Here is a 26,541-nt window from a genome sequence, read left to right as displayed (position 1 = left end):
TAAAGTACAATTTTTGAAAACGTTATTTGCCATCGAATTCCCATACAAACACTGTAACTTCTGACCTCTTTGCCTACCCGTCAAGATGGCTTCGAAAACCGTGATAAGGCCTATTGTAGTTTATCACTTGTAGTAAAATCATATTCCACTTACTGAGCCCACTAAAAATCCTAAAAAAAATAGATATTTTTTCCTAAGTTTGAAACGCACTTTGAATGCCAAACAATAAAGTTATGGCTATCCAGTGTTATCGATTAGCAACATAATCAATGAAACAAAGTTTGAATGGACGGAATGGCTTTTGGTCAGAGGCGTAGGGGAATCTTAGGACTTGGGAAGGGGGGGGGGAGGGGAGGGGAGGGGTGAAGGCGGTGACCTTATTGCCCGAAAACAAATACACAATGCCCGAAAGCGTGAGTGTTGTTCAAACGCGCTCAAATTGCAGTAAAAACAAAACCACGATTCTCGCGTCTAATGAAAGTGTTATCATTCCAAAAATAGTTATTTTGAAAGCTCGCATACCCTTTGACCTCGATCGACAACCAGATCAACAGTTAATTGTCTTAATTTCTGTAAAGTAGCTTCCTGTACACGTTAAGTAGCTTTTCAGCTAAGCGGAGTGGTCAAGATTAATAAAGAATTACTCAATTACTTACTTACTTGTTCGTGCGAAAAGTTCGAGAAAATTCTAAAACGGCCCTTTTTGGAGCCATTCCAAACGACTTTTTTCAGAGCCACCACAAAATCAAAAGTCTTGGTCTTCGTTTGCTTTGGTTCTTTTGTCATTGTTTTGTTGATGGAAATAACGTCCATCTCGTGGATTTCTACGATACACGTTTAAACGAACAGAACAGAATAACTGGATCGTTACATCATTTGACCTTAACTCCGTTTTGACAAATCAAACGTCAGAGAAAGTATAGCCTACAAGCCTGGCCTTGACAACCTTTTAGAATGTTTTCTCCCGAGTACTTTTGCCCGAATCATCAGCGCTTGGCCCGAAAAAAATTCAAGAATTTCTGAAACTGGGAAGGGGTGGGGGGGGGGGGGAGGGAAGGGGGGAAACTGCAGCCCCAAGCACCTCCTTGGCCCGAACGCCAAGAGTTTTGGTCAGAATTCGTTGATTTTGTCTGTACTGATTTTGTTCATATTTAAAATGAAGCTGTCTCGGCTAGGACAAGTTATCCCGAGCAAACCTTTTTCTTGGCCTCGCACAAATTATTTTGTGATGGCTTTTTGAGAGGTGGATTTTCTACCTTGAACTTGGAGCCCGATGCCAGCCCCTTTCAGAATATCGTTTTAATTCCACTAATTCGAAGACTAAATTCCTGTACATGACATAACAAACATGTTGTTTTATCATTTTGATAATTCTAACAATTTTAATTAATTTTGGGCAAAGGGAAATAATTAGGTGGAGCAGTGATTAGAGACTAGAGATTGGGGCACGTGAAAAAATTACAGTCACACTACCCAAGTCTGGATTTCGTTCCTGTTCATCTCGTCTGGACTGAACGCGGTATTCAGTTGAATGAGCTATTGTTCAAGCTTAGCTAGAATAAGTCTCACGATATTAATAATTCCAAATTAACAGTCCATACTGCTTCTTAACAAGGATAAAATGCTTGTCGGACTTTTAGAGTAAAGGCATAGGGCAAACAGTCAGCATGTACAAGCTTTTCCTTTATACATGCAATGGACTGGTCTGCTAAGACGCCTAGAAAGTTCTTTCAAAAGTCAAGGAGCTGGTCCAAGGAGTACATAGGATTTAGAGTATAAAACGAATTACCATTATCGTCGCGTCTGGTCTACAAGTCCGTTATCTTCAAGTGGTTTATCTAAGCTTCTTACTATCTCGAACAAAAACACGCTTTCTGTAATTTTATTATTATTATTTTTTTTTTAAATTTTTTTTTATTTTTTTATTTTTTTGTGGTAACTCTCTGTCAGGTCACTATACAATCTCCAGCATTTGCGGCTATTTTCGAACTCTGGCGCACTGTCTCGAACCAAACATGAAGTTCCCCTCCCCCTCATTTACACCTCTTATCTTGAGCGAATAGACCTGCCTTTACAAACTGGTGTAGATTGTTTTGGCAAGGTACCGACTTCTAAGGCCCCGGTCTGTCTTCAAGGAGGAAGAGTAATGTTATCCTGCCTCTACCATCAACAGCTGGTCCAGTGGAAGGTCCAGGTTGACAGGTCCGAAAAATCTGAGAGGGATCAATAAGCTTCAAGTACATAAACCTAGTAATAATCGCTTTGGATTTTAATCAGTAAAATACTTAGCGACCGTTATTTGGAACAACATTTCTGACACCTTAAGATCCTTGAACACAATGTCATGTTTTACACCGTGCGAGATTTGTTGTCGTAAATTCATTGAGGATCTTTAATGTATTCGAGCTTAGTCGCTTTCGCGATAGTTTCCCTTGCCATGTGTTCGAGTTTGCATGATTCTGCTGCCATTTAGGTAAATGAGTTTCTGTAACTTTTCAGTACTGAAATCTTCATCGGACTAAAACAAGTTATCCCCGTAATCGGCTTTAGACTGAATTACTTTGATCGAGCCCTGTTGTACCATCTGTACGAGCCACTAGGGCTCCTAATAACGACACTTATTGTTATCTCTTAGTCAGTACGCGCGCTGTGATTGGTCAATTTAGCGGGCCGTATTCTGTTACATTGTACGGCCCGCTAAAATTTAAAGTTGTTTTTGGTGCTGAATGTTTCGTGATTTTATCACCAAGTGTTCCTAATTATTTTAGCACGTAAAAGTTTTAAACTTTCTTTAACTCTGAATTTGTATATTAAAACCTGCCCGGCCAACGACTTAAGAGTCAAACAACGATTTCAAATTGCCTCATTTTGCTTTCGAGGTGCGTCAGAAATTGCGTGAATAGAAATCGTTCCCGAACCCGTCAGACACACAGTAGAGATATAATATATATCTTACTAACCTCGCTTTCTCGGTCCCTACTGTAAGTTACGGGTCCTCGTTTCTCCCCTTCGTTTTATGGCCCGCGCGCTTCGCGCTTGGGCCATAAATCGGTAGGGGAAAAAACTCGGTTCGCAACTTACAGTACGGACGTCGAACTCGGTTATTAAGAGGTATTAATTATGTATCAAATTATTACCGGTAAGAGTCTTGCGTATTTCAAGGAATATTTTGAATATTCCAACTGAAGAGTACGCACAGTTGCTACACCAGATCAGCGGGTGACTAAATGTTATCAATTCCAAAATGTCTCAATAATTCGGGGCTTCATACATTCTATGCCAAGGATTAACAATATGGAATGACTTAAGAAATACAGTAAGGTAATATGTGTATTCATAGACTTGTATGTATTTCGAAGAGACATAAGCAAATATATTATTCATCAAATGATTCCTTGTTATACGTTACAACAGGTTGAATGTTGTATCACTCACACTAAAAGTATTTCAAATACTGAATAAATAAATAAAAATACTAAACTCTCAGGAAACTGTTAGCAAAATGGTGTCAACTGCTATAGTCCCACAGTCATATCCTTCATGTCAGGCACTGTATGGCTCTTAGAGTTTGCATGGTCCAGCACACCATAGTTCTTTAATTAATATGAGTGCTTTCTTATTCTGGCATCCTCTTTCTTTTTATATGAGAACATGTGTTATTTATCAGGCTGAACTGGTTCTTCTATGTACAGAGCTTTATTGGCCAACTTTCAGCCTGAAGTTCTTAATCCACTTGTTATTATATGCGGGTGTTTACTGTAATGGGCAAACAGAAATTGCGTCTCTACCCTATAGAGTATTTATTGATTGATTGATCTATTTATTTACACTCAAAGCGGATGCATATCCTTCGAACTAAGCTGCGAGGAATGTACGGGTATTATTCCCTGCAATTGACCAGACAGGGAGGCTACGCCCAAAAGAGGAGCCTTTTTCAAAACTTGTGCGATACGTTAACACCCACTGGACCTTCTATTCAGTAGACAGAAAATAAGTGTGCGAATGATTTGTGATCCTAATTAATGAATGGATGTTTTTTGCCAAGAAGGTCAGAGTGATTTTTGAAGTGCATGGCTTGAGTTTTGAGGAGGCATTTTTCGGGTTGGACTAATGATTGAAGTGCCAGAGGTCAGGAATTCAAGGCCGATTGTTGTTTTCTTAAGCAAGACTCTTTAACCCTCACAACGATGTCAATAATGAATAGAGCGTGTTTTTTCTGTCATATTAAAGAAACAAGATGCACTGGTGGGTGAGTGAAAGAGCTGAATTATCAACTTGAAGTTCCCTGGCAAAGCCGGGGGGATCGACCACCGTGCCGGTGGCGAATCTGGAAAGCCAACTTAAAATGCAGGTACCTACCACGCTAGCTAACTTGAGAAACATACGGGGAGTATACTGCAAACGGGGTGGAGTCCCGTGCAAGTTGGATAGCAATGCTCCAAGTAAATCAGGAATTAAGCCGGACTGCAAGCCAGTAAGCTTGTGAGAAATACTCTGCTGCCTAATGACAGTGATTTATGACCCTAATTCATTCGATGTCGGCAGTCCGAAGCTTCTCAACACTACATTAAGATGCTTTGATTAAATAGATTGTTTATACCAATTAAAATTTTGATGTATATATACTTTAATTGTACTTTGGACTTGATAAGTGCTACACTTGGTCCGTTATGATATCATGATGTGTTTAAGCACAATAAAGCCGAGTAAGCATAAGTTGAAACATCTGATGATAATGTTTTACAAAAGTGGCGAAATTCTCCTTGTAGGTAAGTAATACTCTCCGGATTTCCTCAAACTTACTTTTTCCTGTTTAGGAAGACATTCCAGTAATGCCATTCACACAGCCTTTAATTAGCGAGAAACCACATGCATCGATCTTCTACCTGCGAGGAAAAATAGCAATTAACAGAATCAACATTAGATCACATCTTTTTTCATTTCAATTCTAATAACAAACCATGTTAATTTCTTTGTCACCTTTCCAAGCATCACTCATTGTACCTTTTAGCAGGAGTTTCCGTTTTCATCATTAGCTGCTATGTGAATAGGTCTCGTGTACCAAACTTGCCCTTGCGATCCAACCATGATCGTGGGAACGAATTTCCTATGCAATAACCTCAGTAAATTTCCCCCAAATGATTCACCAGATACATCCTTTTATAAAATCACGCACAGTTAACTTTGCTGATGATATAATTGGGACGCTTTTCTAATGATAACAAAAATAGAAAATAACTAGGTGTCTGACCTTTAGTGTCACCGAGTGCTCAGAACTCGTGAGCATTTTCGGCCATGTCTCCTCTCGTTTGCAAGCACCTGGTATTGTTTAGTTCATTTATTATTGAATTTTAAAACAAATTGTTGTAGCATAATTTGATTTCCAGTAAATGAGAGTTTAAATACCTTAGGGCTAATTTCTCAATATCCCACAGCATTTAATTCTCCATTATGCCGGTTTCCCTGAAGTATAAGCTGTTAAAGACTGCAGTTAAATTCCAACTTTCTGAAAGTATAAAGTATAATTAGTCATTAGCCAGGCTATAATCAGCAGTAAACATTCTTAACTGATCGAGGAAGTGGTTAATTTGACAAGAAATTCATGAGAACTGTATAAGCAGACTTCACTCCCAAATTTACCGTTGACCTGGACGTAAATGTAATTTATTACCACTCAACTGATTTAGCTTAGTGGATGTTCAAGTTAGAATCTTTTTCGCTATTCAATGAAACGATGTTTTCCATAAGCTGTGGACAAGCTAGACGGTATAAATATGCGTGGCATATTAATATTTGTATTTAATTACCTTCTCCTGATTGATTATGGGCAACCTAACCGACTATGTTTCGACATCTGTCTTCAAGAAAGTGTTCATGTTGCAGATTATTGACTTGGTAGCAGAATACAGCATGCCATTCACTCTTTTTTATATATGAACTTTGTTTCTCCGGCCGAGGCTGAATATTCTTATTTTTCTGCCGATTTTAGATTGAAAATATTCTTGTGAATATTCTTAGATTATATTGTATTTACATATTTTCAATACAAAAAAATTATATTCTTTTCAAAATCTCAGCCTCGGGTGTATTCTTAAAATAATCTTGAAATTTCGTAAATCAATCCAGCCTCGACATTCTTATAAAATGTATTCTTATTCAAAAAAAAGACTGTGCATGGACTGAAAAGTCTTCATAATTTGAGAGGGGGGCTATGGTTGCGAAGTGAGAGGTCGCCGTCATGTAGCTATCGAAATGAAACATTTGATCAAGGCTGACTGGCACAAGTTTTGGATACTCGGACATCACTCCACAATGCATGAAGCCTGAAACTTGACTTTAAATGAAGTGGAATCCTCACATCATGACATTATGAAGTAATCTGTAATGCAATGTAATGGCGTTTAACATCATAAAATGACCTGAGTTCTTGTCCTCGTCTAAGATTCTTCGTCAATGTTTGATATACAGGGCAAATTTAGAAGTTAAATATCATAGTTACTGATATCGATAGTTGCCGGTTTGGAGGAATTTATTTCAGTGTTGTTCGACTGTTGTGTTAAAAAAGGACCGAAAGGAAATACCTACAAGCAACGACATTGGTAGTCTTCAAAAGGTATACCGCATGCATGTACTTAAGGTCAACAAATTGACAGATATGAGAACTCTATAGCTGATGGTGACATAGTGCAAAGTCCGTTTCGAGTTTAATACGACTCACTGGTCGCTCACTTTTTTTTTTTTTTCAAATTAGGTCTAACGGAACATACTGGAACGTACACTTGGGGCTTACTACAAAGTTAGGCCATGATAAAACGGAAAGTTAGGATTAATGCATGTGACGTTTGTTTGCCTGATTTTATTTTGACAGACCAGTGATGATGAATGCAAGTCTTTTTATCTAAAATTAACTTTTACTCGTCTCTTCACAAAAGTTGTGACGGCTTCTCTGGGAAGGGAAATGTCTGGTTGAGACATACAGGTATAGAAAATTTGAAACAACAACTTGCGATCAAGTCTTTGAATAACTTGATTTCCTTTCACCATGGTTCTGTTAATAACGGCCGGTTGTCTCAAAAGACGATGCCACGCCGTGTTTTCTGTTGCACGTCGGTTAGTAAAATAAGGTTTAGGGTTGAGGTTTGTGACGTGGCTGTTTAGGCCATGTAATTCTGAAGCTGGGCAGGATTGGTTTACTGTGTCATTCTATGCGCAATACATTGATAAATTAAAAGTAAATTACATTATTTAGAGAGGAAGCCACATCAACCCGGGTTTTCATGCGGGTCGACCACTATTCTGGTCGAATTGGAATTTAGAAATGTTGGTTTTATGTGGAGCGAGGAAAACCGGATGCAAAACGTGAAGAAGAACCCTCGGAGCAAGGAAAGAACCGACAAAAACTCTACCCAGATATGGCACCGGGAAGGAATCGAGCCGGTGGGAAGCGATTGTTCTCATCACTGATCCATCCTTGCTCCCCATAGACTCAGGTGCAACATGAAAATGCCGCCCCTGGCAATAGCTTTCATTTGAAAGTCTTGCACTAAGTTTTAACAACAAACTGAAAAGTTGGAACAACGCACTCCGCGAGGTTTTACTTTGATAGTAATAGGACTGCTCCGGAATAAAACGAATCAAACGAAACTCGGAAACGAGTTATCGAGATGAAGAAAAACTGACAAATTGAATAAAGGTTCTATCATTGTATTTTCATAAATATGAGGTTAGTAGCTAGGTATTACCCCCGTTAGTTAAGGTGCCCCAAAACCAGTCAATATAGAATTGGTCAGAATCAGCCGACAGAAATAAAATCCCGATCAGAGTGCTAGGGGTCAAGTCAACAAACCCACACAAAGCCGGAATTAGCGGCAAGACGATCGTCTAAACAAATTTAGCTTTGTAACCAGGGTATATTGCGCAAAATTCCTTGTGTGGCTGTTCTTGGGTCTCAAACGATAAGATGTCGCTCAAGTTTTGCTCAAAAATCATAAAATAATGGACTATTAGAAGCTGCAAGAATATGTTGTATTTTGAGCCAACTGCTACGGAGCAAATTGAAACACAGCGTGGCTTTCATTCCTACTGTCGTTTTTCTTTAGATAGATAGATAATCTTTACTTATTCACAGTAAAAAAGCATTAGTCAGCCAAAAATACCTAATACGTAATACCTAATGCCTAATAAAATGAAAATATTTAAATAAAAAGCTGCTTTCCATGAATGCGGTGCCTTGTTGTTCTCCCTTGAGTAGGCGTTTGAATTGCCTAAGGGATTCTACTTGCGTTTAGTCACAAGGAAGACCATTCCAAAGTAAAGTAAACAAAACTTTATTGGAAAATTGCATTATTGTAGTTTGAATAGTTCATTCATCTGAAAACAGTGTCTTTTTATAAACTGAATGAGATCATTGGAGAATTTTTGAAGAAGAAGAATTTGCAATTTACCTCTCTTTTGAAATTGATTACTTCTTTCGTCTGTAAATGTGTAATTACCTGCCGCCACTCTCCTCATTGATATAGGGTCCATTTATATAGTGTTGAAGTTTCATAAATTTCTGAAATTCAATAATATCTAGATAGACACACAGTCAGGGAAGTCGTATCTCAGACGGCCCAAATACAGTAAAAATAATTCATGCTAGCGTGGGATTGTAACAGCTTTGTAGTAGTCCGAAAAATAACTCCCGCTTTCGAAAAAAAAAATCATATTTCCAAGCTTTGCAAGCCGAACTTGCGAAAAACCTCTAGACGACTTTTGAAAGTAATGACGATATCGTGGAGGTAAAATAATGGACTCGTAAAGCTATAATAATTTGTTTCGGAAGTGATTTTGGCTCACATTTAGCTAGCCATCTGTTTGAAAACTCCGTCGTTACAGTTTCCTGTGGTTAAGTGGTCTCTCCATGTGTTCCTTTACCTACCATTAGGCAATTAACTCCATCACAGACAAGAATTGTAAAACTCAGCTGTTTTTGATTTAGGTTAACCACAGCTTATACGCCTATTTAATAAAACTGTTTTTACCCTTAATCTAGAAAAATCCATTCTCAAAATTGTGGAACGAGATCAGTTAAAACACGCCTATTGAATAAATATGTTTCAGACTTAAATCTAGAAAAATCCATTTTCAAAAATTAAGGCAGCATAACCTGTATATGTTACAGAATGAATACTTAGACAATCCGGTATTAAGTTAATCCCGCAATGGAGAAACCCTTCTGAGCTACATGCCACCTGCTTTTGATTTAAACTAATTTTAATTTAATCGAACGATTTAAACGAACTTTAGTCATTTTTCAGCACAAAAATGGACCCTAGATTATTGGGGGGAAAAGTCTATGATTACAGCGTCGTTCTTTTACTTATTTGACGAGTCAATCGCGCATCCTAAGTCTTGTTGAAAGTAATGATTGTAAAAATGGTGTGGGAAGATTCATTTCCGGAGATGATATCCTTATAACTCAATATTTCATTGTTTAACCTGTCATCGTGCAATATATAGTAAATAAGGGTGATTTGTAGCGGAATGGACCTGATTTTCTTTCTCATTAAAGCTTTATATATGCCTATAAATGACCAGTCCTTTATCCAGGCCACTGTACCGGTAAAGAAGGGAAATCCAAACTTCTTCAGCTTTTTCGGAATCAACAGTTGCAACCTAATGCATCACGTTGTGGCTACCTTTAAAAGGTAACCAAATTGTTGACTTGCAATTGGGAACCCTCGCTTTGTAAAGGTCAAGTATTCACTTGCGTCTTTTTGTAATTTGCTTTATTAGTAAGCTCATCCCGATTAACTCGCACGAGGTTGCCGCGTAACTGGATCTAGCCGGATCACCAGACAAAGTGGGAGGAGATTGTTTGCTTTGATCTTGTATTAAGTTGAACATTGTTTGCTTTTGTTTATATCTCGCATGCCATGAGACATCTTGCATCACTGTAATGCTGACTGCACCATCGAAGTATAACTGCTGAAGATGGGTAACATAGGAGAAGAAGGCAAGGACATCACGCCTGACAAAAACGTCAAGAGGAAGAGTAAGCGTCGACCACCTCGATTGACCGGTGTCAGCAAACAACGTAAAATGGCAAATGAGCGGGAAAGACGGAGAGTTCACGCTCTGAATTCGCACATTGAGAATCTACGAGATCTTATTCCGCTCTCACCATTTGAGAAGCGACCGACCAAGACCGAGGTAATCTGGATGGCAGCAACGTATATTAAATTTCTCACAGACCTTCTGGAAAAGAGCGACAAAACCGCTGACAATACACTGGAACTGGGTGCTGACGATACTTCGCAGAGTTTGGATCTAACTTTTATAGATATAGCAGGTTAGTAACGTACCAGTCTGAATAGTACAATTCTATTAGGGTCCATTTCCATAACTCAGTCTGCAATCTTACTTTTGTTAGTCACTGATATCGACGTGGTTTGATGTAACTTTTTTTTCTTGATAGTGTCCGATATTTTTTGCCTTGACGAATGTTCCGCAGTGGCCGAACTCGATCTTGACGACATTTTATTTCTTACAGGTAAATTATCCCTTTCGTAAATGTTGTCCTTGAGTAGTTAATCATGTTGATTTTCGTTTATCTTAATAAACGTCTGGCTTTTCAAGTTTTAAATGTTGTTTACATTTTATTGTTTGTAGACTCTGAGGCACAGTTAAGCGAAAATTGACTTCTCGGAGGTATCTACTCCAATTTGACGTTTGAAGAGCCTTTTCAAGTAGCTGATGATTATGTCACAAAGACGATTTAATCATCACTTAGCTGGATCGAGTACCAAGTTTTTGAAAATACAGAACTTTGTGTATATACAACTGCAAAAAACCTAGAATTATTATAATATTTTTGGTAGTTATGTTAAAAACGGAAGTTACGACATTCGTCAACTTGCAAAATTGATGATGATGGCAGAAACGTCAATAGCCCACGACCTCGGATGACGTTGAAGCTCTCGAGTTTTGAGTAAGATCTATTTCGCGTTTGAGGAGTTTGTAATTATAGGCACTTTGTAAAATAAAACCTTGAATTATAGCTTGAGTCGTAAGGCTTTTGTCCTCCCTGATAAGACACAGGGAAAGACCGGCGCGACCCTTTTTGGGTGAATGCTGAAAAACACACACGTCGGGGCAATGTAAACATAACCGGGCAAGTTTCGTTTCGTACTGAGATGAATTATTGCTTTATTGTACTGTTTTTCTTGCTTAGATCATTTGCCTTGAATTTTAATAGCTTGAAGATATTTTTAGTCCGTGGCGGCTCCGGAGGTTTATGCATGAAATGATCAGGCGGCCTCATTGAGAATATATATACCCGGTAAGCGTTGACAAGTGGTTTCAACTGGCTAATCACGAAACTTAGAGTGCACCTTACACTAGATAACAAAGATATTTTGGAATTAACCGCACGAAAAACCAGCCAGCGTTTTCATTCGATTCATGTACATTGCAACCAGTAACGGTAACAGTAACAGTTAGAGCTGTGAAGTCATCTCAGTCGAAAAAACTGATTCTTTTTTTGTCGGTGTTGCATGTGCGTGTTTCCTTCACGAATATACGTGGATATGTTCGAATAATTAAATATCAGTGGCTTAAGAGGAATAAGATAACAACTATATTTATCGGACATTTTACACGATGACTACGTCAGCCGGCAACCTCGGAAAAAAATATTTAGTAGAAGTTATTAAAAATCTCTCATACACCAAAAAAACCGCCTTTCATACATCAACTAAACTTATTCTAAGATTGCCATGCGCAATGTAATTTTCGGTGGAATCAGCCCGCATTTGTAGCAATTTGGTAATAACTTGGAGCGTTATTCTTCTGAGTTGGAACTCCGCCTTAAAAAGCTAGAAAAGTCTTCTGAGGAACACACGAGAATCACCGAACGCGTGTAAAAGTGCCTTACCTTGCCGATGCGACATGACTCGGTCACTGCGTACGTTTAGTCGAGATAAACTGAGGTAAAATGGTATTTCCTTTCTCTGGTCGTTGTTTACAGTGACCTTTTCGCCTCTTAAGTAGTTTTACTGTAAAAACTGTTTTTATCGAAACGAAAACCCCTTTGGTGGTCGGTGATAATTACCGCATAACAACTTCAACAGACATTTCCAGACCTTGCTACTCCACTGTGATTATGGGGAAACAACAAGGTAGCGCGTTTGATTGTGTGAGAAGAATACTCGTGAACTGAAAATGTGGTTCATGTATTTACAACCCTTGTAAATATTACTTCTTCAACTTGATTGGAACTTTTTCAAGGCAAAATTACTTTTAAATTATGCATGAAACAAGACTGCTTTTTGAGTTCTTGGCGAAAAAAAGACCCATGTTGGGAGTGCGTACATGTTAAGGAAGTTTCTGTTCAAGAATTAAAAGAACAACTTTCATTCAAAATAGTGTTTCACTCACTTTGAGTTCTTTTCTCTCCATTTCCAAGGCAGGCTGGTAGACTGGCTCACATTAGGTCGTGCGCGACCACTAATATATCGCTATCATGTTACCGCTTGTCCGGCAGGCTAAGAACGATTTGCTAAAAGATAATTGGGGAAGGAAACTAAGTTTCAACTCTGTGGAAAAAATCTTCGTGCGCTGGGGCACAAGGCACAGGGGACTTTAAACACTTTTACTGCCATTTTGGGTACTTAGTTAAAATGAAATCGATAAGGAAACTTCGTTTGTTGACCAGCGTTTTGTTACTTCAAGGCAAAATCTTTCATCCTCCCTAAAAGTTTCAAGTGTAAGATAAAATCGATTCGGCCGAATCCAAAATTTAAACCAATTCAGTTTTATTGGCCATCATTCAGACAGTTGTTGTGTTTTGTGGTCTCGGAGACTTACAGCGCCTCAGTTTGTCATTTCTATAAAATTAAATTCTGTCACGTGAAAAGCGCAAAGTAAATGATCCTCGACTGCATAGCAAGAAGTTCAAATACCAGCCAGTCTTTAAAGTTAGCACTGTAGCTGAAACGAGCCAACATGCCGACCTCTCATAACAAAGAAAACAACAAACAAACCAATATGTTGAAATCTAAACTACCTGGGCGTGATCGTGAGTAGGTTCGCAATCGAGTACTTTAATTATAGCTTGGCATCTGATGTTACTTTCGTAACTCGTTTTCTTCTTTGTTTTGCTTACATAACACTATTACGTATTAACGATTATGTACATTTTTTAAGTTTTTGCTACTCATGCTGTGATTGCTGTGATCAATGCAAGTTTCGTAATCTAACCTTTGTAATTATGTTATTGGAGATACAACATTTTTATCAGTTTAGTTACGCCATCTACGTTCTCGCTATTATTTTATGCTATCGCTGCCATCGCTATCGTGCTAAGCTATCGTTTCTACAATTGCTACCCTCGCAGGAGCAAGATCAAAGTAAATCTGCACATCTTTAGTCGTAGTCCTTTCGTTATAGTTTAAGATTTATGTTCCATCGGTATCCTTGATTTGTGTTTTGTATCTTTAGCTAGTATTAACTTACATAAGCCTTTTGTATCGTTTTGCTTTTAGTTCGAACCACATAATCACAACCACAACGACTTCACATCACAAGTACATCCTCATTTTGTTATCCTGATTCCTATATCGTTGATTCATCGCTCCTTCCAATAAACGCTAACGATTGATTTTATTGTGACCTGGTTTCTTTGGAATTACAATGTGCGTCAATGTGCGTTCGAGTGTTTCAAGCTCCCGTTAAGCCCTAATCTACACGTGGCTTCGCTCCTGGAAAGTCACATCTGATGAGACTTCCGTGGGGGTGGATGTGAGGGGGGAAATCGGATTCTTGTGTTTGTTCACACTATACATGTTACGAAAAATTGTCTAAGTCTAGTTCTAGAACAATCTAGAACCTGAAATCATTCAGGCGTGACCAATTTGTATAAGAACATTCCCGAACATTCTAATCCTTATGTAATTACTCAGATTAGAAACTGTGTCAAACTACTTAATTTAGCTTGTAATGGAAGTTTCTAGAACTTTAAGCCTCATGTATATTAGAGCGAGCGTTTCTTCTGTGAGAGAGATTGATTAAAATTTGAAGAAGCTTAGTGCTGTAAATTCGTGAAGTCTTACGGAAATAAATTAGTTTGCTGCTGTTACCGGCGATCCTGAGTTCTGCCTGGAAACAACCCTGTTCTACAACGATACTCGTAACAATACACTACATCAACTTTTCTAGTGGTTACAGTCGAAGAGCACTGTCTCAGTCAATCTATCATTTTTGAAATAAAGCTCACTTTCAAGTTATTGAACAGTGAGCTTGAGGCTCGGGGAATGAAACAGAAAATAATTTTTGGTGAAATCCTCGGGACCACTTTTCTGTTTTCTCAGTGGTGCAAAAATACCCAGTTGCTGTTAGTCACGCATGAGTGACCGTGGTGCAGGAAGTATTTTTGTCCCAGCCTCTATAACAGAATTCTTGACGTTTTGGTGTTTCAGTCTTTCGAAAGTCAAGTTGGCAAGTAAAATCTACCACAACAACTCAACAAATGTGTGCCTATGAACTGTTTGGCAACGAGATTGATTCGGCTCCATCTCATTGCCTGCATTCCAAATCAGCCGTGACTTTTTCTTTGGCACTTTACTAATAGTCGTTTTATTTTGCACAATTAGGTTGCATCCATCTTTCTAATCCCCTATCTAATCCTTTAACGATGATCTAATTGAATCAGGGTTTTGTTTGAGCAGACATTGACAAAAACTGAGCTGGAATAATAGATGATCGCTATATACAGCGAACTGAAAGAAAGCGAAAAGACAAATTTACGATCAAGTTGCAGCTGATAGATCTTGATTCCAGACACGAATTGGCCATTTCATTTTACAACAAGTGGTAAACACAGAAATTCCTTCGTAAGCCAGATATGAGAATAAACCAAATGTTTATTTACAGCAGTGAAAGTTTCAGCCTGCCATTTTAAAACCTTTTACACAGATGCTTCAATTTGAAGAAAGTGTTTCTCTTGTTTACAATATTAGTTGTGTAGTGTACGCATAGCTCCAGTCTGATACAGTCTTATGAGATCTTATGATAGCGAAACACACGTACCAATTCCATTATGGAAAAATAATCAAATGTAGTCAAATACACTGCAAAAAATAGCTCTCAAACTTTTTTAGTTCAGTTTGTATTGTTCCAAAAGTCCTCATCGTCAATCTTTTCCTTTTTAACGACAACGCTAAACGCCTCAGCATTCCCATGGATATCCGAGTCACGCTTGCCGATGTTTGTCAGCAATTCTGTGAGATGATGGATGTAGAGGGCAGCCAATCTAACCGTCTCTATCTTTGAAGGTCGTTTCTCGGTCGGTGACAGTGGTATTAACTCGCGAAGGCTCTCAAACGCGCTGTTTATGACTCTTACGCGGCTCCTTTCTCTAGCGTTCGCCGATTTTCTTTGTTTGCTGACGCCAGTCAATCTTGGCCCTCGTCGTCTGTGCTTTTTCCTCGCCTGCGTCAGTGAAGAAGGTACTTCTGGTGTCTCTAACTTGCACACAGGACTGCAAGCATTCATAACTCTAACGCTACCTCCCGTTGTAGAATTGACCATTTTTCAAGACCTGTCCAGTAAATAAAACTATCTCAGTAGTGGAATAGTTCTTCAGTTGTGAGTATTCGGCCCCGCGTGAAGACTACGCCTTATTTAAGACAATGCATTGTTGGCTGCTGTTAATTAAATGTTCTTGTTAAGTTTGCTTGTTGATGAAATCGATGTGGTAAATTTATTAAAATCTGACTCTCTACAAACACAAACATTTCATAGGAATGTGGAATTATGTTTGTCTTTGGTAAATCAATTAACCCTCCACATTATGTCACTTAAAAGTACTTCATGGTGAATTTTGTTTCGTAATTCTTCCATTTCATTTCTCGACATATTGAGAAAACAAAAATTGTACGGTATTATATGCGACACTGCTCTTTCATTTTAATGGACTGACACTCTAGAATGAAAAACAACCGTCCACAACCGTATGAATTGATCCAAACCTGATTTGACACAGAGGTTTAATCCGCTGTAAATTGACCTAATTGGTAGTGTAAGTGCTAAGACTAAGGACAACCAAAATATAAAAACCTTTTAAAATTTCAATTGAAATTATTTCACATTCATAAAAAGTAATTAGTTTTTAAGTTTTCACTCGTCCGGAACTCGGTACGAATTTCGACTGAATCGACCAGCGATCTATCTGGAACAGTCCAAAGGTCAGTTTCTTTTCTAGGCACAAACTGAAGACAATAAATTGACTGTTTTATTAGCACCCACAGCCCGGGCCCGCAGCTTATCAGTCATTTTATCTCAGGGATGCATCAGTATTTGCCGTTAGGGGGGCTCACTGCTTATTCAGTATCTGCCTCAGTGAGCAACTGTCCCTAACAATATCTTGAACAATTATGGTCAAATCAAGGCCAAGTCGCTTTGGTTAACAAAAGGGTCGCCAACGAGCACTTTCATAGAACGTCTAATTACATTGCAGCAAACACGAAAATTTGTGTGCTCTAAAGCGACCTTGGGTTGATGTCGTTTGCACTGGCAAACACTTCAACAGACTGAGTTGGTCACGCTTTTGTAGCACAATTTGCAGTCCCAGTTGTCTGAAGTTAAATCACGAGGGAATGTAATTCCTAATTTTGTAGGAACTTGTTAAATAAGCTGAAAAGCTCTCAGACAAACTGAAAAATTTAGGAGGAGCCGAATGAAACTCTATACCAATTTAATAATGTGGCCGAGTGACATTAAAAATCGTTTTCAATCAACTGGAATACTAACGTTCTGCGACAAAATGTTGAGCGCATCCAGCGCGTGCCAGCAAAATAACAATTTAACGAATGACTAAAGGTTAGATCACTGGAGGTTACTTCTCTAGACGAAAGTAACAGAAGGTCTTACCTTCGCTGTCTGATTTAGGTGCTTGAAAATCTTGGTTCCTTAATTGAAGCTCTTGTGGCGTTATATTGTCCCTGTTCCTTCAAAAGATCGAATCAAGTTCTGCTAGAATACGCTTTGCTCGACTTCACTTTCACAGCAGGTAACTTTCCTCGAACTAAACTAGGGGGTAAAGAATTTCAAACTCTTTAAAAACAAATTAAACTTGTGCAACTTTAGCGTTCTTGCCAAATACCGTTGATTTACTTCGATCCAATGTTTAGTCGAACGTCAAAGAAATCCCAAAATTCTCTCCGCCGTCGGAGGTTATTAACCGATAACGATTAATAACATAACTACCAGTTGCCTAGCTTATCTTTGATGGAGTTTTCCGTTTGAGTGACTATGAAAGAGGTCGAAAGAACTTAAAAGAAACAGTGTAAATTGATACAACTTACAACTTCTGTTTTTGGAGGAAAAAGTTTTAATGACCAACTCTTCTGCTGTATTGAGGCAGCCACAACCGAAATTTAATTTGTAAAATGCCACAAATGTGAGTCTTTTGATGTGGCGGCGGTAATTATTTTATACATTCTGGGTATTAAAAATAGAATCAAGCTTGCCCGAGGGATAAATGGTTCTTAGCATAAATTTCCCATGGCTAATTGCGCTTGTGTTTACCATTTTTCGGTAGTAACATCATTCCTTTCTTTCTCTTTTGTGTAGTTTTAAAATGTCTTGACTTAATTCAACCAGGCGAAGTCAGTTAAATTAAAGGGACTAAAATGTTTTATTATGATCTACAATGATTAAATTTACACTGTACTTTACAGTTTATGCCGGGTTGTTGTACCGTAAAGATGGTTCCTTTTAAGGAGCCAAAGAGTGTCAACCCTCTATGTTCGATCGACTGCCTCTTCTTAAAACTTGCAATTCGAATGCTTCCAATCAGGAAGCCCCGGTGAAGCAGAATGCAAAAATTGTTTTTTAATTACCAAACGTTATCTTGTCAGTTTCCATTAACTAATCTTAAAGATAACATTGACCCGAACGCCAGTTTGATATAATCTACCTAATTGGTTATAGCTGTATATAACTAAATTGCTAGCTTTAACGTCACGAGAATTGCATCACCATCCAGTCGCTTTTTTTACAGAAAATGTTTTCAAGTTCTTAAGCAGTGTCTTTGTTTCCTCGTTCCCAAAGTTGTCATTGACTTTCAACCATATCTTCAGCCTTCATCTCTTTGTTGACTGTGAAATCGTCCTCTCCTTGTAAGATAGACGAAAGTTGTGAGATGTACGAGGTAGCGCCAACTATCACGTCAAACTTCGTGGTTTTGTTGCAGTTCTGCGGAATGAGGGTCCGTAGAATTTGAATGTAGTTATTAAGGACACTTACACGATCTCGTTCCCGTGCATTTGCCTTCTTACGTTGTTTACTGACGCCGGTTAATCGTGGACTACGTCGCTTTTTGCGTTTGCAGTTTTTGGAGTCTTCTTCGGCTGTAAAACGCTCTGCAGTTGATGGAGGCATAATTTGTTGTCTTGCCAGGAACCTTTTTCAGTGCTATGACACTTTTGCGAACAGTATTGGCTGTTCCTTGAGTATCCTTTTGCAGTTCTTTTTAGCCCTGCACCTCGTTATCTAGCGTGGAGCCCTCGTATCAGCCACAGGTCAATCCTACAGCTGCTCGCTGAACAATAAGTTTAAAATTTAAAAATAACACACGCTTATTAATCATTAGCCTGTAATGGTTTCCTTCAGGATCAATTGTTTACCTTGAACACGTCAATATTGAAACAAAGGAACTATTCAAACCTTAACTCAGTTATCATTTGTGTAGTTAAATATACAATTTTAACAGTTGGCCAACAAGCTTTGAGAAATCCACCCAGTACTGAAATAAGCTGGATACTGGTATATCTTGTCGATTTCTCAATCTTACACTAAATTTGTATTCAACTTGTTTCATCTCAGTTACCTGCTTTTTAAAACAACTTCTTTGAAAAAAAACTTTCACCATAGGTGGTCCACCAAGAATTAATCAAGTCTAAACAATGTAAAAACTGCAAAATAAATTCAACCGTTTGTTCATAAATTGGTACAGTGAAGTTTTTATCCATCATGAGTGTAGGTTTCAGTCTTAACAACTATTATATGAACAAGTTTTGGTGAGATATTGTGTATTCCGCTTGCGGCTGCTTCTTCGAAAAAAACCTTAATTTCAATTCATCAAAGTCACTCCTTGTCGGCTTGCCTGCCACGTGCGCCAGCAGACCAAAAAATGTTTATCACTTTTATTGGCCAACTCCATGGATGTTTCCATTTTTGTGTCATAAAGAGCGTGTCCAGAAAAGCCAAGTATCTGTTCACATGTCAGCCCAGCCTACCTGACCGTGTCGGTCTTCATGTACAGCTAGGGCTTATCTTATATGTGAGTAACAAATCAAAACCTACGATACTTTTTAATGGACATTGACTGATCATAAATAGTTTGTTTGGTGTGGCGAGTGTGTAAAATGTTTTGATTCTTAAAAATGTGTTCGACATGGCGACGATCTCTCTCTTCGTCAAAACAAACTCTGGGCCACAGTAGGGAGTCAAGCCGCAAAAAAAAGCAACGAGCAAAGTACACTTAACACACAATACGATGAATGAATAACATTTATATGCAGAGTTATTCATCCTTTTCCAAACGAACCTAAAATTCTTATTTACATGCTCTAATTTTGCATGGATCGGTTTTTATGGCCATCTAAGGATATTTTTTCCAGTTTGTTTGATCTCAGAGTCTTAACGAAAAGTTCAGATAATAATTTTTTACACCTGATATCATCAAGTATCTTTTCTTGAAAGTGATTTTGATAACTAAAGGCTTCCAAGGATACCAGCGCTGGTTGTTTTTTAGTCCACTCTCTGAGCTCTCCTTGCCTCGCTCTATATAGTAGATGAGCCCGAGGGAAAGAAGATAACTTGCATACGCATGCTCAAAGCGAACCAAGCAGAGTGTGCAATGTGGTGGTGTTGGAGCGCGCCAGGACTTGAATGGCCAATTCCCTCTACTAGATGGTAGTTGTATTCATTATCCTGGACTCGCGGCTGGATATTTGTTTTGATGAATACAACTACCATGATTCCCTGCAGGCATTTCTTACAGAGAGAATCGGCCATGGCTCGTTTAAATGACGAATTCAACATGTTCAACTAGGGGACTAAGCACACGACGTAAATGCACGCTTAGGTTCTACTCCTACATTCCAGTTCTATGTAGGGGTTAAACCCTAACGGGATAAGAGAGTCCAGGATAACATACATGCGCATGCTCAAATGAACCAATCAAAAAAGGACTTCAACCCCGTTAAAGGGAAAGGGAGAAATCACGGACTAAACTTGTTGGTTTTAAATTTCAGGAGCTATGAAGGTCCAAACATGAAGGTCCATCCAACATAAAAACAAGAGAAGGGTTTCAGGCATTTTCATATAAGTATGCGAAGTCATAGGACCGAAATCCTATATCACAGAGTGACACGTTCGGCTGCCCCGCTAGCTAAGGACCAAACGGCATGCGAGAAGAAGCTTTCAAGGCAGAATTGGCAATGCAACATCTCTAAACACACTGGGCTGTACCCTGCGCGCCAGATCCAGTAGTTCTACCTAAAAATATAAGTTTTGTCTTCTTGGCAGTTTGGATAAGGAATGGAGATTGATAGGGTGGTATAGCATCCCCTATATAAACTGGGAGCCATCAAGAATACCTTACAACTCATGGAAAGTAGAAAGATGTCGAGAGGATTCTCGCGAAGCAGACGATCTGATCCTTCTTTTTCATAGCTTGGACCAAATGCAAGACAAAACGTAAACTATGGAAGCGATGGGAGCGCAAGATAAGGCCTTAAAAGTGGAAACCAGATCGGTCAGATGATAAAATTAAAAAAATATCGCCAACAAAAACATCTTAACATTATGAAGCCAGACTGGAGAAAAGGGGACGAATTACAGGAGACACTACTTCGGGAGAGGACTCCCATGTAAATAGGACGGGGGTGCGCGTCAAAAAGAAAAGAATCCCTAAGAGGTACCAAGATCCTGTTTTGTGAGCGTAGCTTAAAATGTTTTTCACCAATTCTAAAACAACATATTATCTCCTGTCATATTTTTTTTTTCGGCTCAATACCCTAAAACGTACTGCAAAAGCTTATGCTGTGGATCTTTTGAGGCTGAAAACCCCAAGAGGCTGTTTTTTTTAATCCCTAGAGGGTACGACGAGTAACACCGTCCCTTTTATATGGGAGTTCCTCCGGGGACATCAGCATGAACTGGAAAAGCTAAGACCGCTTTTATCATGCTCAACAAGCTGAAACAGAGATGAAAGCTTGTCTGTCTAGGTTCAATGCTCTTCGCTGCTGGCTCAGATCGGATTTCCCATCAGATTCTAAGAATCTTCCACGAGAAGTCTGGAACATTCTGTGTACTTGATTGTTCCTTCCTAGCGCTTCTGAGCTGTAAAGAAAAACTCCCTTCAAGCTGGTAATTCCATTTTTTTCTTACTGATATTTTCTCTTGGTTTCTATAGTGACACCTGGATTCAGTAGCCGCGCGCCCAGGAAAGTCAGCGATACTATTTTATATAGTTAAGATACATTTTAAAGTGTAAATATTATAGTGTCCCCAATAGTTCCTAAAGCTAAATACTCTTAGACGCTCAAATAAAGTCATTCATTTAGTCGTTCGTTCGTTCGTTCATTCATCCATTATTACACGTAATAGACTAATTTCGATACATTATAATTCAGCCCAAAACAATAGACCTCGGTACGAGGCTCTGGGAATAACTGCAGAGTTTGTGGGGTTTATTCCCCAGAGCCTCGTGTTGAGGTCTATTGTGTTAGGCTGAATATTAATATATCGAAATTCGTCTATTTGCTGAGCTGAATTTGTCAAAAGCGGGAATACGGCGACTTCGTAACACGGAAGCCTGCAAGATGAAGAAAAGAAGCGAAATTATGCTTAGAATAGAGTGAAATGGAGTGTGGTTGTTAGAGGTCGATAGTTCCCTCAATGAGCAAGGTTGATCGAGTATTCAGATGAATTTTTTTAATATAATATGCTCAATCATTATGTGGCTACACAAAACTAACTTTCATCAAAGACGGTACGAAAGACGAGCACACTTCTGGACCCATCCTGCATTGCTAGAAGGTGCGATGCTTGTCCGTATTCTGTAGAAATCTGCATATCATGGCATACAACTTTTAGTAATGGCGTGTGTCCGATAAGAGAAGAAGTTTCCCTTTACAAGATGTGGGCAATAAAAGAGACCTGGACGAACTCACGAGTGGACATCGACTTAATGTTGGTGTCCTTCAGCGGGGATTAGACCATATCTATATTGCAGGATATCTATCGCCTTCCAAGGAAAACAGTCACAAACACATAAAGATTTCGAGATAAACTCGCTTTAACGCGAACATTTTCCATCATTGTGTTACCCCATTTTGCAAGGTCAAGGTCTTGATATCTAACCTCGAAAAAGATAAGCGGTTACGCAGTTCACAACGTACATCATTACGAGGGACTGGCCCCGACCACCGCGGTATAAAGAGACAAACCACCGCAAGTGCAGCCGAACAACTGACAGATTTCAATCAAAGAGTTTTAGCGCGTTTGTGTCAATAATATAAAGCAAAATATACAGAGCAGCTTCCATTACAGTCAGTCAAATTGTATGGTTACTTTTAAATACTTCTTCTGGAGAGAAGACCAAATAAGCCTAAACTGTGTAGACTGCACCTTCCCGGTTACGTCTACTTGTGTTGCGGCACTAGTAGCTAGATAAACGTAGACACTCAGGACAAAAAGATGTTATTTTAAGAGTCGTTGATTAGCTTAATGATCACACCGTTGTGCCATTGTGTCGAAGATATTGCCGAAGCCTCTTGCAATCTCCTGAATCCCAAGGTCTCAGAGAATTACAGAGCTTGGTTTGCCAGAAATAACAAAAAAAAAAAAAACAGTTATAGTGCCTGGCGTTTTCGATGAGTTAAGTCTTATATATGCGCTATTTAGACATAACTATATCAAATTAAACTGTGTTATCATCTGTATCTTTTCTATGTAACTGGATTGTCCGTGTAGACAAGTGCGTCTCAAAGATTGTAAACATAAGTATTTGTCATTTGAGTGTAATAGGGCGTTAAGAAATAGACGATGGTAATTAACGCAATGATAGAAAAACTCTTCACTTACAAAGTCATTCTCGACGAAGCTAAAGGGATTAACTTCGCACATCAAACATACCTTAATTTTTAACGAGTAAAAGGGTGTTAAAATGATAAAAATGCTATCCAAGGAAAGAATCAATGAAACGCAATCTTTTCTTTTTTTTTTTTTTTTGCTGGTATTTGTTATTTTTTTAGTGGAACACATCGGGCGGTTTATGTCTGTGAGATTGTAGATAAGTTTTGTTTTATCTCTCCGCTCCACTCCACTCACAAAGTGCAAGGTATCAAGTGGGTATATTACGGGATGGATTTTATTTAGACCTCAGTTAAGTCGAAATCAAGCAGTGCTCATTTACAGGCATGGCTGAAGAATACGAAGCTTCGATTTTTGCTGTGGACAAGAAGAAGAGAAAACGTCGTGGTCCCCGTTTGACCGGAGTAAGCAAGCAGCGTAGGTTAGCCAACGCCCGAGAGAGAAAAAGAGTGCAAGCTTTAAACGAAGAAATTGAAGTTTTGAAAAGTTTGCTTCCCCTCTCGCCACATGATAAAAAGCCCACAAAAACTGAAGTAGTATGGCTTGCAGCTGCGTACATCGACGAACTAACTCAGATGTTACACAAGACCCCAAGCCAGGACGAGTTTAATGGCGGACCCTTGTTGGATTTTGATTCCTTACTGGGCGTAGACATTGAAAAACTCCTTGAATTGGACGGTAAGTGTACAATTGACCTTTTAGTGGGCAGATGGCCGTCATTTTGTATTGTCAGTAGGGATTTGACCCCACTATTTCCTTTATACGCTCTGCCGGATATACTGGGTTGATTCTCGATTTTATAGAGCTTGTAGAACTTTCTCGAATAAATTTATCCAGAGAGTTTTAGCTCAGTCAGTCATGCAACTCTTTGCCCTTATTTTAAGGCTATTTCCATTTCGGAAATACTGGCGTTTCTCCCAAACGTTTTTAAGAGTAACTTGAAATTAAAATACGCTTATAATTTCACATAAAAATATCTCTTTGATCATGTTGTACAACTTGTTTAAGAGCACTGCGCTCGATTATCATCATCGTTAAATGATCTTTTCTCTCAAGAGAGCTACACCCTGAGTGGGACAATAGGACGAGCTGATTGAGCTGGCAAAGATGGCCATCTGTCAATATGATCATCTCATAATCTCTATGGACGGACGTGTTTTCCACATACATCTTCTGGTCGTTCTCTTTCGTTTAAACATTCCAGTCACAAGTTTAATTACTGCGGCAACGGGCGCGATGTTATCTGCTAATCAAAACTAACATTGAATGCCAAACCCACTCCTCTAGACTAAATTTTCGTTCATGTTTATTTTTCAGATTTTGTCCCCATTGTGTTTTAAACATTGACATAAAGTCTTCGTTTTCCCCCGTATGAACATCGAGCTGCGCTTGTCAAGACAGTGTTTAACCCGTGATCCCAGTGGCGTGAGATCCAATCAAATGAGAGATTACAACCAACAGCGTTTATCACTTTATCTACACCTTTCAAATGTGTTATTTTAGGATCATCTTTCGTAACGTTCTAGTTATTTTGTCGGATTTCTTTAATCTGTTTCTCTGTGGCTTCCGCTATCGCCCACTAGAGCAATAGAACCTAAAATAGACTACCTTGTGAGAATGTGAATTAATGTGCTTTCCAGACATGTTTGACAATTTTTTGTAAATAAAGTGTCCTTTTAGAAACTTCAGTGTTGTAAATAAACATAAATAAAATATATTACAGTGTTTAGAGAGCAAGCCACATCAGGCTTAGCTGGTTTTCATGCGGGTCCCGCTATCCTGGTCGAATTGGAAGTTCGAAATGTTGGTTTTTGTAGAGGGAGGAAAACAGGAGAACCCAGAGAAAAACCCTCGGAGCAAGGCGAGAACCAACAACAAACTCAACCCACATATGGGACTGGCCGGGAATCGCACCCGGGCCACATCATTGGGAGGCGAGCGCTTTCACCACTGCGTCATCCCTGCCTCCCAAATTAATATTTTCGTTATACGTCTTTCTTTCTTCGCCCAGTCCTTCTATGACAACCGAATTGAGTACCTCTTGGAATGGTATGATGTTTTGCTTTCGTTTCTAGAATCTTCAGGAAGAGATAATCGAACAGGTAAGCCACCTACTTGGAAGGACAGAGTACCAGCTGATCGGAGCAGTTCGGAAAGTTTTCGGAGCTAGATTCCGGACATTGCCGAACACTTAGAGCTATACGAGTGAATATATACTTACTGTTATATTGGAGAAATACTAAACAGAACTGCAAAAGACTAAAATATCTATTGTATTCATGTTCTAGCTGCATGCATTCAGTCGTAAATAAGATTTGAAATTTTGCACATAACGAAGATATTTTGCTTCAATCGACGACTCACGCCCCCGTTTCACAATGCAATGCCAAAAATTATTTTGACTATTGACACGTTGAAAACGCCAAGAATGTAACTATTCCTCCATAAAAACATCTCAACGTTTATCAGAAAGATAGCGATAAAGAAGAAACTCGATAAATAACTAAAGAAAAACGAATTACCAATGTGTATCACCAAATTCTCACATACGACATTACAAGAAATGTATGCCATCTACTACGGAGAATTCATATTTCCATCTTAAAACTAAAAGACATTTTATTATAAAAGGTGTTTCGTTTTGTGAATATTGATACGACCCTGGGGACAATATCATTGCACTCAAAGTTTCACAGAGACGGCATTTCTTAGCAAACTAGCTCTGAATATCAAAATTTGGTACTTATTCAGTCATCGAGGCTGAAATCATTTGGCCGAAAAGATCGATTTTCCAATGCTAATGCAACTAGCGGCTTGATGAAAGCGAATTGTTGAAGAACGTCCAGTTGAGATAATTGTGTAAGTCTAGCTGAGAATGCTTGCGGTTACAAACCACAACAAACAAAACATTAGATTCCTGCTTAACACTGCCAACTACTTATTATGTAATGCGGTTCTAATTCCATGTTCAGTTCAATTTTGTTGTGGTTAATTATCATAATTTTCCCATTTATACCGTACCAATTAAAACCCTACTTAGTGTACAATTTTTTTTTTTAATTTTTTCATTATCAATGTTGATTGACTGCACTATGGTGATTATAGAAGTATTTGAAATTGTGTAGAAGCTACAGGTTTTTATGTTTTTCTTCCCAATTAATTGCTCAGGACTTGGTATGCAAAACAAATGAAACATCAAGACAATATTGAGTATTCTATTAAAAGCTGCACGATCTACACTCAAAGAGCTGGCGAGATAACAATACATACAAGGAGTCCTTGTTAAGTTAACTGCCCATAACGAATAGCCACGCGTGAAGTCGTAAATATTTATATGCACTATTCTATCCTTGATTAAAACATTTGCAGTAGGGGGCTTTATTCACGGAAAAATAG

At 38.7% G+C, this 26,541-nt stretch overlaps 2 protein-coding genes across 2 annotated transcripts; both read left to right on the top strand.

The window, feature by feature from the left end:
* Window positions 1–9,334: 9,334 nt before the first annotated feature.
* Window positions 9,335–10,682, top strand: LOC145487945 (neurogenin-3-like). The gene is made up of 3 exons (XM_081466714.1): window positions 9,335–10,333; window positions 10,460–10,534; window positions 10,654–10,682. The coding sequence occupies exons 1-3, from the start codon at window positions 9,976–9,978 to the stop codon at window positions 10,680–10,682; spliced, it is 462 nt and encodes a 153-aa protein (XP_081322840.1). The 5' UTR covers window positions 9,335–9,975.
* Window positions 10,683–23,269: 12,587 nt separating this feature from the next.
* LOC145487607 (transcription factor 15-like) lies at window positions 23,270–25,276 on the top strand. The gene is made up of 2 exons (XM_081466424.1): window positions 23,270–23,823; window positions 24,463–25,276. Exons 1-2 carry the CDS (start codon window positions 23,472–23,474, stop codon window positions 24,483–24,485), a joined length of 375 nt encoding a protein of 124 aa, XP_081322550.1. The 5' UTR covers window positions 23,270–23,471; the 3' UTR covers window positions 24,486–25,276.
* The last annotated feature ends 1,265 nt before the right edge of the window (window positions 25,277–26,541 follow it).

The sequence above is a fragment of the Orbicella franksi genome, chromosome 5 (genome assembly GCF_964199315.1).
Source record: "Orbicella franksi chromosome 5, jaOrbFran1.1, whole genome shotgun sequence".
Lineage (NCBI taxonomy): Eukaryota > Metazoa > Cnidaria > Anthozoa > Scleractinia > Merulinidae > Orbicella > Orbicella franksi.
Note: the sequence above shows the minus strand (reverse complement) of the source record. Positions and strands in the feature narration are given on the sequence as shown.

What these genes read in the sequence shown, in the direction of transcription:
- LOC145487607 (XM_081466424.1), top strand. Translation starts at nt 23,472, where the DNA reads ATGGCTGAAGAATACGAAGCTTCGATTTTTGCTGTGGACAAGAAGAAG. An exon ending in AAAACTCCTTGAATTGGACG is followed by an intron (nt 23,824 to 24,462) that starts GTAAGTGTACAA and finishes TTTATTTTTCAG; the next exon opens with ATTTTGTCCCCATTGTGTTT.
- LOC145487945 (XM_081466714.1), top strand. Translation starts at nt 9,976, where the DNA reads ATGGGTAACATAGGAGAAGAAGGCAAGGACATCACGCCTGACAAAAAC. An exon ending in AACTTTTATAGATATAGCAG is followed by an intron (nt 10,334 to 10,459) that starts GTTAGTAACGTA and finishes TTTTCTTGATAG; the next exon opens with TGTCCGATATTTTTTGCCTT. An exon ending in CGACATTTTATTTCTTACAG is followed by an intron (nt 10,535 to 10,653) that starts GTAAATTATCCC and finishes TATTGTTTGTAG; the next exon opens with ACTCTGAGGCACAGTTAAGC.